This window comes from Oenanthe melanoleuca, chromosome 21 (assembly GCF_029582105.1).
Source record: "Oenanthe melanoleuca isolate GR-GAL-2019-014 chromosome 21, OMel1.0, whole genome shotgun sequence".
In the NCBI taxonomy this organism is placed as follows: Eukaryota; Metazoa; Chordata; class Aves; order Passeriformes; family Muscicapidae; genus Oenanthe; species Oenanthe melanoleuca.
This window is the reverse complement of record NC_079354.1, coordinates 1,442,852-1,460,983: the sequence shown is the minus strand read 5'-3', so window position 1 is coordinate 1,460,983 and position 18,132 is coordinate 1,442,852. Positions and strand designations below refer to the sequence as shown.

General features: G+C 54.5%; 4 protein-coding genes across 6 annotated transcripts; 3 read left to right on the top strand and 1 right to left on the bottom strand.

Moving 5' to 3' along the window:
- Nucleotides 1-283: 283 nt before the first annotated feature.
- UBXN10 (UBX domain protein 10) lies at nucleotides 284-4,692 on the bottom strand. 2 transcript variants are annotated; one of them, XM_056508053.1, is made up of 2 exons: nucleotides 4,639-4,692; nucleotides 284-2,570 (listed from the first exon to the last, which is right to left on the bottom strand). In XM_056508053.1, exon 2 carries the CDS (start codon nucleotides 2,556-2,558, stop codon nucleotides 1,776-1,778), a length of 783 nt encoding a protein of 260 aa, XP_056364028.1. In that variant the 5' UTR covers nucleotides 2,559-2,570; nucleotides 4,639-4,692; the 3' UTR covers nucleotides 284-1,775. The 2 variants fall into 2 exon arrangements, with proteins under 2 accessions (XP_056364028.1, XP_056364029.1); XM_056508054.1 differs by lacking the exon at nucleotides 4,639-4,692 and adding an exon at nucleotides 3,086-3,502.
- Nucleotides 4,693-9,275: 4,583 nt separating this feature from the next.
- Nucleotides 9,276-10,993, top strand: LOC130261841 (phospholipase A2, membrane associated-like). Its single transcript, XM_056508445.1, has 3 exons — nucleotides 9,276-9,490; nucleotides 10,276-10,382; nucleotides 10,594-10,993. Exons 1-3 carry the CDS (start codon nucleotides 9,276-9,278, stop codon nucleotides 10,737-10,739), a joined length of 468 nt encoding a protein of 155 aa, XP_056364420.1. The 3' UTR covers nucleotides 10,740-10,993.
- A 1,994-nt stretch (nucleotides 10,994-12,987) lies between these two features.
- LOC130261732 (phospholipase A2, membrane associated-like) lies at nucleotides 12,988-14,207 on the top strand. Its single transcript, XM_056508263.1, has 4 exons — nucleotides 12,988-13,158; nucleotides 13,428-13,572; nucleotides 13,691-13,797; nucleotides 13,871-14,207. The coding sequence occupies exons 1-4, from the start codon at nucleotides 13,119-13,121 to the stop codon at nucleotides 13,990-13,992; spliced, it is 414 nt and encodes a 137-aa protein (XP_056364238.1). The 5' UTR covers nucleotides 12,988-13,118; the 3' UTR covers nucleotides 13,993-14,207.
- Nucleotides 14,208-14,487: 280 nt separating this feature from the next.
- Nucleotides 14,488-16,373, top strand: LOC130261662 (phospholipase A2, membrane associated-like). 2 transcript variants are annotated; one of them, XM_056508126.1, is made up of 5 exons: nucleotides 14,488-14,601; nucleotides 15,018-15,074; nucleotides 15,216-15,342; nucleotides 15,779-15,873; nucleotides 15,959-16,373. In XM_056508126.1, exons 2-5 carry the CDS (start codon nucleotides 15,035-15,037, stop codon nucleotides 16,084-16,086), a joined length of 390 nt encoding a protein of 129 aa, XP_056364101.1. In that variant the 5' UTR covers nucleotides 14,488-14,601; nucleotides 15,018-15,034; the 3' UTR covers nucleotides 16,087-16,373. The 2 variants fall into 2 exon arrangements, with proteins under 2 accessions (XP_056364101.1, XP_056364103.1); XM_056508128.1 differs by having other exon boundaries at nucleotides 14,494-14,601; nucleotides 14,961-15,074.
- The last annotated feature ends 1,759 nt before the right edge of the window (nucleotides 16,374-18,132 follow it).

Sequence of the window (18,132 nt, the reverse complement as noted above, 5' to 3'; positions counted from 1 at the left end):
CTAGATGAAGACTTGATATTTTTTGCTCATCTTTGGAGATGCTGCAGTGTGGGTGAGATGATTAGAACCAAACTCATCCAGCTTTATCAGGAGGAACATCCTCCAGCATGAGCAGTGCACTGTGAGCCAAGTTACTGAATTGTCTGATTGCTCTGTTCTTGCTCAGAGCCCTCTCACTGATGCACAGTGCTTCCTCCTTGGCTGCAACAGGACACAAACTTCAGCAAGGTGCTCTGGAGGGCAGCTCCAGCCAAAGGCCAGTTTTGGCAGCCCCTGAGGTATTTGCCATCCAATTGAAAGTTTTTTTAAGAGCAGGTATGCTGGATAAACCTCAGCTCATGTAAATAATTTAAAGTTCAAGTTTCAGGCTAAAAGGTTTTATTTAACACAGGATGGAAACATTCTGAAATGTGGGAGTAACACAGTCCACACAACAGGCAGAAATAGGGAATTAACTACCTAACACTGAAGGGAACATGGAAAATGAAACCAAGGGAAATACTTTGTGGTTTTCTTGAAGGCATCCATGTGTTTCAATATCTGGGACTGCTGCTGAGCAATTCCCATCACCAACAGCAGCAGGGACCACTGTTCATCTGATACTGGTTTTACAAAGCTGCTGGACCCTGAACACCTGATTTATCAACAGGTGCCACACTCAGCCAGCACCAGCAATCAGATTTCTGCTCCTGTTGTTGGTGCAGAGTTGTACACTGAGCTTCAAAATAAATTGGGTTTGCCTCAAAATATTTAAACTCACTCATCTGTGTGGCAAGTTGTCCATTTTTAAAGGAGATTAAAAATTACTGCCTTTGAAATTCCATTAGAAACTAGAAGATACTTCTCTTTTTTTAGCACAAGCACATTGTGTTTATCTAAACCTGCCAAGTCATCCAACCAGCCTTTTAATGATGGTTTAGTAAAAGATGGCTTATTCCTTGAGCCAATTCTCAGTCAAATCCCATTAATATCTTATTTAAAAATTCCCAAAGCAGCACTTGCTTCTTGGACTATCTCACTTCAGTGTAGAGGAGTTAAATGGAATTATCTGTTACATTTCTTCTTAACTATCCACCTATGGATCACATGAGCCAAATAAAAGAAGGAAGACTAACGAGAAAATCCTGCTGCTCCCCAAGACAGCCAAAATAAAAAATATTTGTTTTTAAAAAGATGATTTAATCTCAGAGCTGGACTGAGGTTACCCAGAAACACCTGAGCCCTCACAGGTATTTTACAATCAGTCTTGCAATTTAATACTTCACAATAACTCATTAATGTGTTATTACTGTTATTTCCAGATGGTTTTGGGGTTTGATCTCCTTTTCAGTCTCTTGAAAAGATGTTTAGGATAATGATAAGCTACTGAAGGTGGTCCTGTAGCTAAAGCAGTTCTGTTTCTACTTTCCTAAATGGTGCTACTGCATTCAGAGAAGTGGTGCCTTCCCAAAACATAGAAAAGGACAAGGGGAGAGGTCTTGGAAACCTGAGATTTCAAAGAACATGAGCAACTTCAACAAACCAGAAAGGCTGGAGGTTGGTGGTGCTGAGGCAGAAATTGGTGATGGCACAGGTGACACGAGCTGCTCTGTATCAATCAGGTTTATGCATCTGAAATACTATTTCAAATACTATTCCATATCCACAACTCTGCTTCACAGGGATTTTGTGAGAGATGGAAGATAAAGAAGTAGGTGCAGGAAGCATCAGACTCCATTTTTTGGAAGAAGCAATGCACCCCACTGAGCAGAAGGACCCACAGCAGCCCTGTGTGCCTAAAGATCTGCATCGTGCTCGTCCCGTCGGATGCACAGCACGGACCTGGCCAGGATCCCGCACTCCTGAAGGGACTTGGAGAGGTCACAGAAGCTCCTCCGGGGAACCTCCATGGTTTCAACCCTGCAGTGTTGGTAGTTGGCCAACAGTTTCTGTCCTGCCACGGCAAGGACTGTCTGGAGACTGTCAGAGGGCTTGAAGTGGTGCTCAAACCTCTGCCCAGAGGGAGATCGGACAGCGAGCAGCACGAGCGGCTCCTCCAGGCCCTCCTGCCTTCCCCCCTGCCCGGGGGCACAGTGCACCTGTGAGCTCTCTTCAGTGGCAATGTCACTTCCTGACAATGTGCTGGCAGATCCCTGTCCTCCAGAGACAGCCTTGGCTTTGGGAGCCTGCTGCTGCCCCTCGCTCCCCGCGGCCCTGCCGACGATGGAGGGCAGCACCCGGTACTTGTTCAGGGAGGAGGAGGGGCTCCTCAAGGGCACTTGCTGCAGGAGCTTTGGGATTTTCTCTCGAGACACCTGGGCAGGTGGGAAGGCCGGTTTGGTGAGTGCTGCTCTCTGGCTGTGCAGTAATTCCCGAGGAGAGGCTGCCAGTGGGGAGGATGGCACGTGGCACGGACAGGCTTCCATGGCCTGACGGTGGCTCAGGCTTGGCCTCTGTCCCTTGGCAGATTTGGGCCTGGAGACGTGCATGGTGACAGTGCTGGCCCAGGGCAGAGCAGCTGTGCCCAGAGGGAAGCAGAGCTGAGCTGGTGCTGAGTCCCCAAAAGCTGCTGTGGCCATGGCACCTGGGGGCTGGGAGCAGAGGGACAAGTTACAGAACTGGCCAGGAGAGTTCAGCCTCCCTGAAACCCCCAGGCTGTGCTTTGTGTCAGGTAATGACAGAATAAATCTGGGGTATCACTGCATTCCCTGTGCTGCAGCAAGGGCTGAGTCACTGAGGGTGGGACATGTGTTATTTGTAGGGACTGGCTTTGGCAGCAATTGTGTAAAGTTGACCCAGAGCTTTGGGGAGTTGTGCCCTTCACCACTGAATGCAAGTTTTTTGATGGAAAGAACAATTTCTTTCTTCTGAGGCTGCAAACTCAGTGCAAATGGGAGCTGAGTGAAGCTCAGAGCACAGCTCTGGCCTTTTCACTGTTCCTGCAGTGGCAGATTCAGTTCCCATTGTGGATTTTGGACTAAGTCTGACTATATTTCATATTTTAAAGATATCTCAAGATCATTGAGATTAAAAACCCCTGAATCAATACACAGAAACCTGTTCTGACTCTCCAGTGACAAAAGCTGCTTAACACAGAATGATTTACCTGAGGGAATGGCTGGAGCTGTGTCAGGGAGGGTCAGGCTGGATATCAGGAAAAGGTTCTTCCCTCCTCCAGAGGGTGCTGGCACTGCCCAGGCTCCCCAGGGAATGGTCACAGCCCCAGGGCTGCCAGAGCTCCAGGAGAGTTTGGACACGGTGGGATTGTTGGGGAGTCTGTTCAAGACCAGCAGTGGGACTGGATGATCCTGGTGGGTTCCCTTCCAGCTCAGAATTCCATAATTCTGTGATACAATCTCCTCTAAGGAGGAAGCCACGTTCTGCTGCATGTTCCACAAAGGAAGCTGTGCTCAGAGCTCTCACTATGCCAGCACAGACAGCCCAGCTACTGGGTCACAACCTCACAACATTGTGGAGAAGTGCCACAGGGAACCTCCTCTTCTGTTCCTGTGGGTTTTGTGGCAGCATTTACCAAGGGGGAAAAAAAGGTCACCTTGCATTGCTTGGCATTCTCCAAAAATGACACAGTCACACTCAGCTGCTGTTTGTCACCCCAGCAGTGTGTGGGTCAATGCAAACCTCAGGGAGTTCAGCAAAACCAAGGACAAAGCCTTACAGCTGGTTTGGGTGATCCCAGGCACACCTGGGTGCAGGAGGGATGAAGAGCAACTTGTTATTTAACATTTCATTCCTCCAGCAGCTCAGCACGGCCGAGGCAGAGTCCCAGCACACCCAGCCCAGCCCCAGTGACCGGCCTGTCCCTCCTGAGCCTCCCGCCAGGGGGACAGGGACACTGGCCCGGCTGACTCATCCCAGCTCCCCAGGAGCCCGTGGGAGGGACAGGGGCTGTGCCTTCCCCTTGCTAACAAATAAACTCCAAGGCAACAACGCCTGCACTGAGGCAGAGCTCCCAAGCGCAGGGAGCACTTACAAATACCCCAGTAACGCTGCCACTCCCAGGAATAACCCCCCAAGCAACCAAGCTGGCAGAAGCCCTGGTGGGACCCCCTGCCACTGTCCGCGCTGCCCAGCACGGTGGATGTCAGTGGGACAGGCTGAAAACACGGGCTCTGCTGAGGGTGGGATGGGCAACCACAGCCACGGAGGGCTGTGCCCACAGGCGGCCCCAATCCGTGACCCAGGGCCTGGGAGGGCGCGAACTCCACACCCTGCCCTGGGCTGGCTCCGGCTGGAAGGGACGATGCCAGCTCGCCTGGTGTGCAGCAGGGCCAGCCCAGAGCACGGGGCTCGGGCTGCTGTGCGGGGGGTCTGCAGTATCTCCGGGAGATGTATTCCAGCCGTTCCTCACGTCCAGGTGCAACTCCCTGTGCACCAGTCCCTGCCCACTGCCCCTTGTCCCGGCGAGGCTGCCACAGCCCAGGCACAGCGCTCAGCGCCGCAGCCGGGCCTGGCTCTGAGCCCACGGCCGGGCCCCGCCGGCAGAGCCCGGCTCTCCAGCCCGGCTCCACAGCCACATCTCGGTGCCGGTCCCTCCCCCGATCGCCGTCCTTCACCCGGTCCCGGCTGCGGTCCCTCCCCGGTCCCGGTCCTTGTCCCGGTCCCGGTCCCGGTCCCGGTCCCGGCCCCGCCGTCCCTCACCTGCCCCGCGCCCGCCGCTCGGCGCCGTTGCCGTGGAGACCGCGGCACTTCCGGGAGCGCGCCCCGCCCCGCCCCGGCAAGCCCCGCCCCCCGCCGCGCGCGGGAATGGGAACGGGAATGGGGAATGGGAATGGGGAATGGGAATGGGAATGGGAATGGGGAATGGGAATGGGAATGGGAATGGGAATGGGAATGGGAATGGGAATGGGAATGGGAATGGGAATGGGAATGGGAATGGGGAATGGGAACTGGAATGGGGAATGGGAATGGGAAATGGGAACTGGAATGGGGAATGGGAATGGGAATGGGAATGGGAATGGGAATGGGGAATGGGAACTGGAATGGAGAATGGGAATGGGGAATGGGAATGGGAATGGGGAATGGGAATGGGGAAGGGGAATGGGAATGGGGAAGGGGAATGGGGAATGGGAACGGGAATGGGAATGGGGACGGGAATGGGAATGGGGAATGGGAATGGGAATGGGGAATGGGAATGGGGAATGGGAATGGGAATGGGGAAGGGGAATGGGAATGGGAATGGGGAATGGGAATGGGAATGGGAATGGGAATGGGGAATGGGAATGGGGAATGGGAATGGGGAATGGGAATGGGGAAGGGGAATGGGAGTGGGGACGGGAATGGGAGTGGGGACGGGAATGGGAATGGGGAATGGGGAATGGGAATGGGAACTGGAATGGGGATAGGGATAAAAATGGGAACGGGGAATAGGGATGGGAACAGGTCCTGGGAACGGGAACGGGAATGAAGACAGGGTGGGAATGGGAATGGGGACAGTGATAGGAATGGGGACAGGAATGGCAATGGGAACAGCAGTGGGAATCGGGATGGATGGGAATGGGAACCACAATAGGAATGGGAAAGGGAGCGGGGATAGGAATGTGAAAGGGAAAAGGGACAGGAGCGGGGATGGGACAGGCAGGAGTGGGACAATTGGGATGTCCCAGGATGGATCCAGGGACAGATCCAGGGAAGGGACAGTTGGGATGTCCCAGGGTGGACCAAGGGCTCGAAGCAGGGCTGGGAATAGCTGGGATGCCCCAGTGTGGATGCAGGGATGGGGACAAGCAGGCTGTCCTGGGGTGGATGGAGCCAGGGCTGGGAACAGCTGTGACATCCCAGCGTGGTCCTGGGGGATGTCCCCAGGCTCAGGGACAGCTGGGGGCTCTGCAGGGGCCATGACGTGGCCTCAGGCCCTGGCATGGCACAGGAGCAGCCCCAGGACATGGGGAAGATTCTGAACACAGGGACTGGGGGGAGCAGGGGGTGGCTCAGGGGCCTCTCACACACCCCACCCGTGGGTGACCGTGGTACCCCAAGGTGTCCCAGCCCTTCCACAGGAATTCCCATTCCTACAACCCACCCAAAGCAAAACCACAATGGTATCACCCTGCTGAAATACCCAAATCTTTGGGATTGAGCCCTAACATTTTAAAACCAAGATGTTACAGCCCGTCCTGAGCAAAGGCAGCAGGGTAAGAACACAAGCCAGGGTTTAACCTCCCTGTGACATTATTCAGTGACCACTGAATCAAACCACACAAATAAACCCCAAACTCATGGATTATGATGAAAACACCTTTTTAAAATTATACTTAACACACAAGATCACACAGGGACTTAAAACAAACGTTTTGGGGGAGTTTCTTTGTGCTGGGAAAGCTTCAGCTGAGAGGGAGGGTGAGTCCTGATCCCCCGGGCTACAAATGATCCCTGAGTCAGTTTTCCTTCTGGGGACACTTCATATAACACTGACCTTTTCCATCTCTTCCTTTAATCCCTTTCTAAACCCACTCCTACTTAAGCAGCTGCTGCTCCCACTAACAGATGCCCATCGAGGGCAGCAAGAAACAAGCAATAAATTTCCACCATAAACTTGGGGTCTCCACCCTGTGAGGTGGGAGGATCAAGGCCAACCTGTGCACTAAAAAGAAATAAAATAAGTAGGGAAATAGTTTCCTATCAGCTCACCCCAGCCCAGGATGTTTAGCAATGTTGCAGATCAAAGCACACAGGGTATTTACACTTCAGTAAGGCCCTGAGCAAACAGATGGGTGGCTGATACCCAGCTCTCCTTGCTCCATAGGAAGGCTGAAAAGTTCCACATTTCCAATGGGATAATAACTTTCATATGTGGTTTTTAAACCTTGAGTTTGTAGGTTAGTTAAACACAGGGTTTAGCTTCATGTGGGCACTCCCCTGAGTGGATGCTCCACAGAGAGGGAGGGCTTAAAATGAGGGGATTTGGTTAAAACCACGTGTGGATCCCAAATGCACATGACCTCAGCCCTCTGCTCTCCATTTATGTCTCTGGACAATGCTTTTCACACAGATTTATCCAAACTCTACAGCAAAACCCCAGATTTTCTCTCCAAATCCAGGGGCCTGCAATGCCAAAGCAGGAGCAACACAGACAACAACTACCACAGTGGGGAAAAACTTCTGCAGTGGAAGTGTTTTGTGGAGGAGATGGGAAGGAATTAATTGATTGATTGATTGATTGATTGATTGATTTATTATTAGGGATGCCCTGGTTTTAAAACCAGGTGGGGAAAGCAGGGGTTGGGGATGTCACACTGATATTTTGGAATGGCTTCTTGTGCTTATGGCAAGTGGGGAGGAAGGTGAGATATCAGCTCCCCATCCTTAACAGGCTTGGATGGGGTTTTATTCCACTTGCAGCAGGAAATAAAAGGTTAGAGGGAAGGAAAAGCCTGGGACAGACAGCTCTGGCACCTTGGAGGGCAGCTGAGAGGTGACATCCCTTCCAATGTCAGCTTTGGTGGCTCTCAGGAATTTCAGCAAAGGTTTCTCTTCTTGACTCCAGACCAGCCAGTCATTCCTTTAGAATTCCCAACCCAAATTTCCCCCCTAGGAGCGTGGTTAATCCCTGGGGTGGGGCCCTGCTTATCACTTATCACCTGCATTTGTGTCTGTGTTTGCTCTTGGCCCCAGGGTTTCAAGGGAAAACAGCAGTTTTTGTTCCTTATCTCCTCGGGTTTTCTGTCTCCCCTGTGTTTCTGTATCATGTTTAGGTTATGGTAATTAAATAAACTGTATTCCCAAAGGATTCCAAATTGGGTTTTCATGGCTTTTCCAGCCTTTGCTGCTGGTGGTTTAATTTCACAGACTCCTTCCCCCTGGGCAGACAGGAAAACTGCAGACCCAGGAATTGCAATCCTGGTGTTTGCTGCTCTCCCTTGCAATTTGGCACAGCTGGATTTGGATGCAGCCATGGATTTGGGGGGCAGTTGCATAGAAGGAGCTGAGGAAAACCACCTTTGAGGCTTCAGGGGGTCAGCTGGCAAAACTGAGGGAACACTGAGCCCAAAGTTCTGCTTCTACACCTGGAAAAAGGATTCAACAGCCTCTGAGGTGCCATCCTGGGTGTAAATCACTTTTAACCCATTTCTCCAGCCACCAAATCCCATGGATTTTAAAACCATGGCCAAGGCCTCAGGCAGGAATGGAAATGATGATGGAGGAAGCTTTGGTGCTCACTGCTGTGGGAAAACTCATTTTTTTGGGGGAAGACAAGGATGGGAATTGGCCCCTGTTCCAGGCAAGCCTGGCTTAGGACGACTGACACCATCAGCACAGATAGAGGAGGGGGTGGGCCTGGCAGGGATATAAACCCACCCTGCTGAGCCAGCAGCATCAGAGCTGCAGGTCTGGCTGGGGTAAGGAGAGGGGATTTCACTGCCCTGGTGTTCTTCAGGCAGCTCAGGGGGGAAGCTGCAGGTCCTGAGCTGCTCCAGCAGCCCCAGGCAGGCCAAGCCACTGCATCCCTGCCAAGCCCCACATCCCAAACTGGGCTACAGAGCCATGGGGATTCCCTCAGTGATGCCTCAGAGCCCTGTGCACCCACAGTGACACCAATGTCACCTGAGGGGCACCCAGCTGGCTCCATGGCCCTGCTGTGGGCACTGGAGAGGTTTCTGTCCTGCCCCTGGATCATCACCCATCCTTGCTGTTGTTGTTGTTCCCTCTCCAGGGCAGCCCCAGGATGAGGAATCTCCTCCTTGCCGTGCTCCTGGCTTGTGGTAAGTGCCCTGCTGTCCCAGGAATCCACCTACAGACCCTGAGTCTTTGTGCATAATTCAGGTTTCTGTTTCATTCTGGCAGTTTCTCCCTGGTGCTCAATGTAGAACTGCTGCAGTCCTGGAGGGCTTGGTGATGGGGAAGCTTTGGGATGCTGAGATCCATATTTATTTTGGGAGGCCTCTTGTCACCTTTCCTCCCTGTGCCAAGCTCATGGCTGATCCTGGTGATGGGGGATTGGAGTTAGCAGCATGGCAGAACCAGTCCAGAGGGCAAAATATCTTGTACCAGACCAAATCCAGAGTGAAAAACCAACCTCCCTGAGAGGATGGCCCTGGCACAGGGTGCCCAGAGAAGCTGTGGCTGCCCCAGTCCTAGAACTGTTCAAGGCCGGGTTGGATGGGTCTTGGAGCAACCTGGGGTAGTGAAAGGTGTCCCTGCCCACGGCAAGGGATGGAACAAGACAGGCTTGAAGTTTCTCCCAGCCCAAACCATTCCATAACTCTGGAGGAGGGGGTAAAGCTTCTCGCGGCTCCGATGCTGAAAGTGCAGGTTTCCAGGAACGCCAGAGCGATGCAATGCCCGGAGCAGGGTGCGGGGAAGGGCGCGGGCCCAGCCTGCCCCGCACGATCCGCGGTGTCCCCGCAGGGCTGCGCCCCGGCGGCGGCAGCGTGCTGCAGCTGGAGCGGCTGATCCGCGCGGCCACGGGCCGGAGCGCGCTGCTCTCCTACGGCTGGTACGGCTGCTTCTGCGGCATCGGCGGCTCCGGGAGCGCCGTGGACCCCACCGACCGGTGAGTGCTGACACCGGGATCTGGTGCATCCCACCGACCGGTGAGTGCTGACACCGGGACTCTGGTGGATCCCACCGACCGGTGAGTGCTGACACCGGGATCTGGTGGATCCCACCGACCGGTGAGTGCCCGCACGGTGGATCCCACCGACCGGTGAGTGCTGGCACCGGGACTCTGGTGGATCCCACCGACCGGTGAGTGCTGGTACCGGGACCCCGGTGGATCCCACCGACCGGTGAGTGCTGGCACCGGGACTCTGGTGGATCCCACCGACCGGTGAGTGCTGGCACCGGGCCCCGGTGGATCCCACCGACTGGTGAGTGCTGGTACCGGGACTCTGGTGGATCCCACCGACCGGTGAGTGCTGGTACCGGGATCCCGGTGGATCCCACCGACCGGTGAGTGCCCTCACGGTGGATCCCACCGACCGGTGAGTGCTGACACCGGGACTCTGGTGGATCCCACCGACCGGTGACTGCTCGCACGGTGGATCCCACCGACCGGTGAGTGCTGGTACCGGGACTCTGGTGGATCCCACCGACCGGTGAGTGCTGACACCGGGACCCCGGTGGATCCCACCGACCGGTGAGTGCTCACACCGGATCACCATTCCCAGCCCTGAGTCCTAAATTCCCCTCTCAGCCTCTGCCTTCCAGCTCTGGGCGCGGGTTTGCACCATTCCCAGCCGAGTCTTGCCCTGCCGCCTCCTCTTCCATCGCCCTAAATTTGAGGCTGGACCTCGCCCTGCCCTGCAGGGCCCGTGGTCTGACCAGGTGTCCCCGCAGGTGCTGCCAAGCCCACGACTGCTGCTACAGGAGGCTGAGGGAGGGCAGCTGCAGCCCCCTGCTCACCCCGTACAGCTTCACCTCCAGCGGTGGGAACATCACCTGCAGTGAGTAGCGAACATTCAGACACCCATGGCCGGAGCAGGGCACTCGGGAGAGCATCCCTGGGTGAACCCAGCCCCGCTCCCGGCCGCTGGGTGATGAAATGGGCACCGAGGATGTGGGCAGGCTGGGGAGGGTCACGCTGCCGTTTCCCGTTCCCCCGGTGGCTCCGGCCGGGAAAGGCACCGCAGGGCTCGGTGTTCCCCCTGTTTGCAGGCGATGAGCAGAGCTGGTGCGAGAGGGAGACCTGCCTGTGCGACACCGCGGTGGCCTCGTGCTTCGCCAGCACCCTGCACTCCTACAACAATTCCTACCGCTTCTACTTCAAGCTCAAATGCCAAGGAAGCAAGCTCCAGTGCTGAGGAGGGGGAATCTGCACACAGAGCTCCAGATTTTGGCTGGTTTTCCCCAGCAAGAAACGCCTGGTTGGGGGCTCAGAAAAGGGAGAGCCCCCGAGGCTCCCTGTGGTGAGAAGGGCACACACACCATGGATGGAGAGCCACCAGTTCCTGGAAAGACACACCAGTTTCCTCTTTTTTTTGTCCCTTCCTCCTCTCTTGATTTCATTTCCCAGCAAAGATAATAAAGAGATACAATAAAAAGGATGTAAACTGGTTCTCCATGGTGTTTTTCTGTAAGGGCTGCTGAGATTGAGGCACTGCAATGGTGACTGCCAAGTCTGGGGAGCACTTCTGCATCCCACACCTCAGCCACATTTGCCTGAGACCTCAGTATTTCCATAGACAAACTGTAATTCACATGTCTGTCCCAATGTGGAGCAATAAATTTGTTACCCAGAGCAGCTGTGGCTGCCCCTGGATCCCTGGCAGTGTCCAAGGCCAGGCTGGACAGGGCTTGGAGCAACCTGGGATAGTGGAAGGAGTCCCTGCCATGACAGGGGGAGCACTGGGTGAGCTTTAAGGTCCCTTCCAGCCCAAACCAATCTGGGATTCTGGGAGTCTATGAATTTCCAATTCCCAGCTCAGCAGGCACATCCAAACAGCTTTGTGAAGAATGCTAACAAACCAGCCCCAGGAATACAAGAAAAGGCTTCACATCACAGTGATTTTTAAGTTGTAGATAATTCTTATGTTCCTCTTGTCCCAATTCAGGACAAACTGAACCACAGCTCAGCACAGGGAGAAGCTCACAGGAGTATCCCCAGTATCTTCTGGGATGTTTTGCTTCTGGCACATGAGGATTTTCCTAGGATGGACACAACTGCTCTTTTGTATTTATTTCCTACTATAAACAGTTCCATACAAAGCATTTCATAGAAACACATTTTCCTATGCAAACACACTAAAACCAGGAAAACTGACTGGCATGGCCCATGAGTACATAAACTGATTGCAAATGATTAATGAGGCAGCAATTTTCCTGAGGAGCATTAATGGGCTATGAGCAATTCAGATAAGGCACATGTCAGCCAGAGACCATCACCTGTGACACCAGAGACAAAGTGGAGCCAGAATCAGGGCTTGGCTGAAAAAACTTTGTCAGTGGAGGACAATAAAAAACTATTTTTCCAGCATGTAAGACAGAAGACACAGACAGATCACCTTCCTTCCTTAATGTGCCTCCCAAACCAAATCAGTTTGGGATTTCATGACTCGTGAAAATAAAGGTTAAAGAATAATCATCCACAGAGGAAGGAAGATTTCAAAGCCTTAATCACTTACATTAGGCAAGTGCTAATTGAGGAGGGCAGTTGATGACTGAGGGCATAACGAGGGGGTGGAAAAGTCACAAGGAGAGAAATAAAGGGAAGTTGCACTTTCTCACCACAGAATATTAATTTTGCTTCTCTGTTTTCTCATGGTGAGTGAGGGTGTAATCATCCAGTGTCTGCCCACCCTCCTGTCTCTGGGAGCTGCACATTTAGAGATGCTTTCAGTGTTGCCCACAGACTTTCCTCTAAGAAGTGATAACTCTCCTTGAACCACCTTACACCTCCTTGACCCCAGATTTGCTGTGTCCATGCCCAGCCTGAGCCAGAGCTGTTCTTTTCCCCCCCAGTGTGGCTCCTTGGTGCTGGGAAGGGCAGAGAAGATCCTTGGGCATCTCTGACCGAGGCAGAGCGTGTTTGCTTCCTCCTCAGGCTGGAAGTGATGCTGCTTCTCCACCTCATCCCACCCAGCACCCACCCCAGGCGTGGGGTACAGAGCTGGGGCGTTTGGGGATTTCTGACATTCTGTGAAAAGGGGAAGATGGCACCTTCTCCTTTGCAGGGAAACCCAGTCAGCGAGATTTGGGCCAAAGGAGCCCCAGGCAGGTGGGAGCAAAGCATATAAAGCAAGCCCAGTGGGCTGCAGGGCACTGCAAGGCAGCAGGGCTTCCCAAGGTAAGAGGGGATGGAGGATTGCTTCTCCTTCTTTTCCTCCTTTCACCAGAAACTGCAGTGCAAGCAGGAAGCAAGTGCCATGCTGGGGAAGCAGGATTGAAGGAGATGCTGCCTCAGACTCCAGCCCAGATAGAAGAGCAGTGGGTGCACCCCTTGAGGCCTGAATATCCCTCCAATTTTTCTCCCTTTCTCCTGATTTTGCTTTTTCCCACCCCTCCCTCATCTGATTCCCATCCCTGGTGTTTTGTGCTGAAACAACAGGCACATCCTCACCCTCCTCATTGCTCCTAGTCCCTGGAGAGAGGCAGAACCCCTGCTCCTGGATGATGAGGAAAGAAAGAAGGTGCTTGGTATAACAGAGAATGGTTTGGTTTCCTCCCCCAGAGCTGTCAGAAGGATGAACTCTCTCCTCGGCCTCTCTGTGCTGCTTGTGTGGGGTAAGCATCCTCTCTCTGTCCCAAGGCTCTCTGTGCCTTACATCCATTGAAATTAGGACCAGGCTGGTGATTTCTTCACCTCTCCCCATCACCAGCTCTCCCAGACACACAACAATTCTCCTGTGCCAAGCTGGGAACATATTTCCTCTCCCTTGCATTATAATTTCTAAGACATCACCACCCTGGTGCCAATTTGGGGGCTGGAGGGATGGAGCTGCTGTTGAGGGGAAGGGAATCAATATGATTTCTCCCTGATTTCCCCCCTCCAGGCTTGTCCCCAGCCCATGGGAATCTCCTGCAGCTGCACCAGATGATCTCAAAGGTGACAGGGAAAAGTGCTCTCCTGTATTACGGCTTCTACGGCTGCTACTGCGGCCTGGGGGGCAAGGGGCAGCCCAAGGATGCCACAGACAGGTGAGAATCCACTTTAAAACCCCCTGCACTGACATGTTCTTGAATATTTGAACATTTTGAAATTTGTGGGGTAAAGTGGAGAAAACTCCATCCCCTAAAGCTTTGATCTCCTGTGCAGATGTTGCCAGCTGCACGATACTTGCTACCAAAGCCTCCAGAAGTATCACTGCGATGCCAAGACACGGATCTACCACTACAGCTGCCACCACAGCCGGCTGTCCTGCAGTGAGTAGGGCTTTGGAAAAGGGGGTGTCACCCCCAAAGCCAGGGCTAACCCTGGGCTCCCCTCATCCTGCAGGATCTGGCTCCCGGTGCTCCTACTTGTCCTGCGAGTGCGACCGCAGCCTGGCTGTGTGCCTGAGGAGAAACCTCAGCAGCTACAGCAAACACCTCCAGTTCTACCCCAACAAACTCTGCTGATGCTGCAGCAAACACCTCCAGTTCTACCCCAACAAACTGTGCTGATGCTGCAGCAAACACCTCCAGTTCTACCCCAACAAACTCTGCTGATGCTGCAGCAAACACCTCCAGTTCTACCCCAACAAACTCTGCTGATGCTGCAGCAAACACCTCCAGTTCTACCCCAACAAACTGTGCTGATGCTGCAGCAAACACCTCCAGTTCTACCCCAACAAACTCTGCTGATGCTGAGAGCTGCCATGTGGGGCTGGGATCGCCCTTCATCCCTGCACTGACCACACCAGAGCTGCTGTAACTTAATAAAATAAAATAAACAGTGTTCTTGTTCAATGTCTCCGGTCCTCTGAGAGCTAGGCAGGGAGAGAAATCCCCGTAAATAATCAACATCTTCTCAAAACTTTCCAAGACTTTCCAAAACTTCTCAGAAGTTTTCCTCGGCCCCTGCGTCACTCGAGGCTGCAGCCCAGGGGAGAGGGGGCTGGCCAGGGGAAGGGGCGTAGCGTTCCCTGTTTGGGACAGACGAGTCATTCCGGAGCTTCCACTCGGAGCTCGGAGCACGGAGGGAAATCTCTCCCCGGCAGGACAGACTGACAGCGAGGAAGATCCCTGGTAAGCACTTCCCCTCCTCACCCCGCTGCTGTGGGGTGAAAAATGCGGGGGGATGTTGGGGGGAGGCAGCGGGAGCGGCCCGTGCCTGCAGGGAAAATGCGATGAACGCTTCGGATGGAGCACGGCTGGAGGCTGCGCTGCGCGGGGAGAGATGAGATGGGGCCACAAGCGGAGGGACAGGTGGGGAAAATGTTGGAGGGGTGGGACAGGAGGTGGGGGATGCTCAGGTGCTGGGGCAGCCGCAGAAACCACTCGCGCTCGGCCGACAGGCAGCAACACTGATGGGAGGGGGCACAGCCGCTTTCCTCCCTCCAGGTTTTGGGGGTTGATCCGATTTCAAAGGAAGCTTCTCACGGCAGCTCCTGCCAAACTGGCCACGCTGCCTGGCTAAGCCTGGCTCCTGTTTCTCCGCCCAGGCCCAGGTGAGAGGAAGATGAAGGTCCTGCTGGTGCTGACGATGCTGTTTGCCTGCAGTAAGTGCATCCCCGAACTCCTGTGCAGTCCTCAGGGAGACTCCCAGCAGAGCCTCCTTCCCTCCCCAGTTCCCCAGGTCTCACTTCTGCATATAACTTAAAGGAAAAAAAAAAACCAATCGCATTTTATGGTCACTCTAGGTGTGTTCACAGCTCACGGGAAGCACCCACGCGCGTTCACACCAGGACTCGAGGGAAGCACCGTAGGAAACCTGACTGCCCATGGATGCTACTCGGGATTGGGCACCTCGAGGGCTTCAGTGGATCGGTACAGGCAACGCTGGCCCCAGAGGGCTAACGCTGGCCCCGGGGTAACCCCGGGGCTCTGCACAAACCCAGCAGACCTCGCTGAAGCTTTGCAAAACGCAGCCCAGGCGCTTGGCAGCAGCAGGAAGGAATCAGGTTTTCGGGAAGCAAGGGAAGGGAGGCAGTGGTCACCCCTAATTCCGGGAGTCAGCAGGGTGGTGCCAGTGCCCGCTGCCCGGCCCGGGGGATGGCACCCGCGATCCTGAAGGCAGGATGGGGAGCAGGGCTCGCACGGGGAGGCAGAGGCTTGGCGTGGGACGGGCAGGACAGAGAAGCTTCTGGGCGATCCAGAGCAGGAGGACGCAGAGCTGGAGGCTCTTCCCACCCCGCTGGTGTCAGCTGGGGCAGAAGCAGCAGTGCCACACTCGCGGCGAGCCCAGGCTGTGCTCCTCCCGCAGGTGCTGCGTGCTCCGAGCCTGCTGCTTTGCCAAGCTGGCAGCGCGGCGCTGCCGCCTGGGACCCGCGCAGCCCCTCGCTGGGATCCCCACCTGCAGTGAGTGCTCGGCATCCCCTCCCCACACCCTCCCGGTGCCCGGGGCGCTCGGGGAAGGTCTCAGGTGCGCTGTCGGTCCCCGCAGGGTCGGGCACGTGGTGCCAGCGAGGCGCCTGCAGGTGCGAGAGGGCGGCGCGGCTGTGCCGGGCTCAGCTCCGCCGGGCTCAGCTCCGCCGCCGCGCCCGCTGCCGGGGACGGGCCGGGCGCTGCTGAAACAAAAACTCCCTTTGCAAAAGCATCTCCGGGCTGAGCCGCCCAAGGGACGGCGCCGGCAGCGCTTCCCAGCCCTGGCGAGTCTCCTCGGGGTCTCGGAGCCGAGGAGAGCAGCGCTGCGGTCACGGCGTGGGGAGGGGCAGCAGCGCTGCCGCGATGCTCCGGCACGGCCAAGCAAGGCAGGAGTGGGGAGCATCCCCCTCGGCAGCCTGTCCGCTCCCTCCGCTTCCTGCTTCACAGCAAATCCCCTCCTGCTGCTCCAAAATAAAACCAGAGAGCCCAAAGCACCGGTTCGCAGCGTGCCGTGACTCCGCTGAGCCCAGCGACCACCCCTCACCTCCAGACAGGTTCCCCTGTTGAAGTACTCGGCAAAAATGACACTCGAGAGGTGACACAACTCACCCCTGAACTGCCTCAACGTAGCTTCAGGCCTGAAAACCTCCAGGCTCTGAAAATTTCCAGTTTTTCTGAGGAGCGGAGGCTGGTGGAAGGGCTGGGGCAGGCACGGTGGAGTGGGAGGGCCGGGCTGGGATTTCCATGATCCTTGTGGGTCCCAGCTCGGGATATTCTGTGATCCCCTAAATCTCTGCTGTGACAGCATGGCCAGGAGCTTGCCTCACACCCAGTGCTGAACAAAACAGAGTTCTCACCAGAAAAGAATGTTTTGGCACAATTCTGCAACAACCCTGAGCACATTCCTTAGGAAAAGGCAGTTCAGGCAGTGGCTGCTTCCCCCCACTTCAGCATCCCCAGGTTCTGTGCCTTGGGGTGCCCACCCCAGCAGGTCTCTGTGCTCCAAACCACCTTAGGGGGGCTCAGCAAGGAAAAAAAACCCCAGAAAGAGCAACAAACAGTGTTTCCTCAGGGACAGATGCCCAGCTGGAATTCCCACCCTGCATTACCCCACAGCTGAAATCAATGGCACCAGGAAATAGCCCAGAAATCAGCTGTGCTTCTGCCAGCTGTCAGCCAGGAATCAGGCCCTGCCACCCCCTCCAGCCATGTGGAATCCTGGGGTTTCCACAGAAATGGGAGGTGAGGAAGGAACTGCCCAGGAACTGATGATTGCAGGGTGTAAATCAAGGATCAAATCCTCACCAAAAGGATGGATATCCCAGACAGATTGCAGGCTGGGATAACTGAATCACTCTCCCTTTGTAAATTCTGGGTGAATTTTAACCATCCATTAATCCTCCTGCTTGGACATCCAGCTGTAAAAATCCATTCATACAAAGCCTCCAAATGCTGTTTTTTTGGCTCAGATACTGCACCTCCTTGGAGCATTGCACTAAACTAGGCTGCAAGAGTTGTGGTTTTCATACTATGAAACAAAACCCACAGCTTCCCAAGAGACATTTGGCTTGGGAGGGTTTATTTCCCATTTGGAGAAGGGATCCTGCCACAGCTAGAGGGGCTGAGGTGGAGAGGCTTTGATTGGAGCTCAGCCAGTCTGTGAACAGGAATTCACCTTATTCACCTGTGATAAAATTGTTGTGGACTTAGAAAATCCTGAATTGTGCAAATCTTGGTTTAGCCAATTAACACCATCCCAGGAGACTACTCCAATTAGCCCAGAGAGCTGATAAGGCAGAGGGCCCATGCCAGAGGAGGGAAGAGATTTTGCTGAGCTGAGTTCCCTTTTCTCAGCATCTCTCTGATTCCCACACAAGTTGCATCCTTGTTCCCTGCCTCAGTTTCCCTACCAGCCCTGAGGGGATTTCCTCCCCTGCTTCAGTCCCTGTCCATACTGGAGTTCCTCAAAAAGCAGCACAGATCAGCTGCAATCTCTGCCAGAACATATCTGCTAAATGACTGTTCAGTACCAGCAGTTTAATTAGAAATTCTCCTTGAGCAAATGGCACAAGCAGCCTCTTTTCCCCAGCCTTCCATCATATATCACTTGCATTTTTTCTTCCCTGCCACTTACCTTATTTTGCTTCTAAATAAAGTGAACCACACACCTGATGCCAGGAGGTATTTGAGAGCAAAACACAATGCCCAGCACACACAGGGAGAGGGACAGAGCATCCCCACATGCAGGGGGTA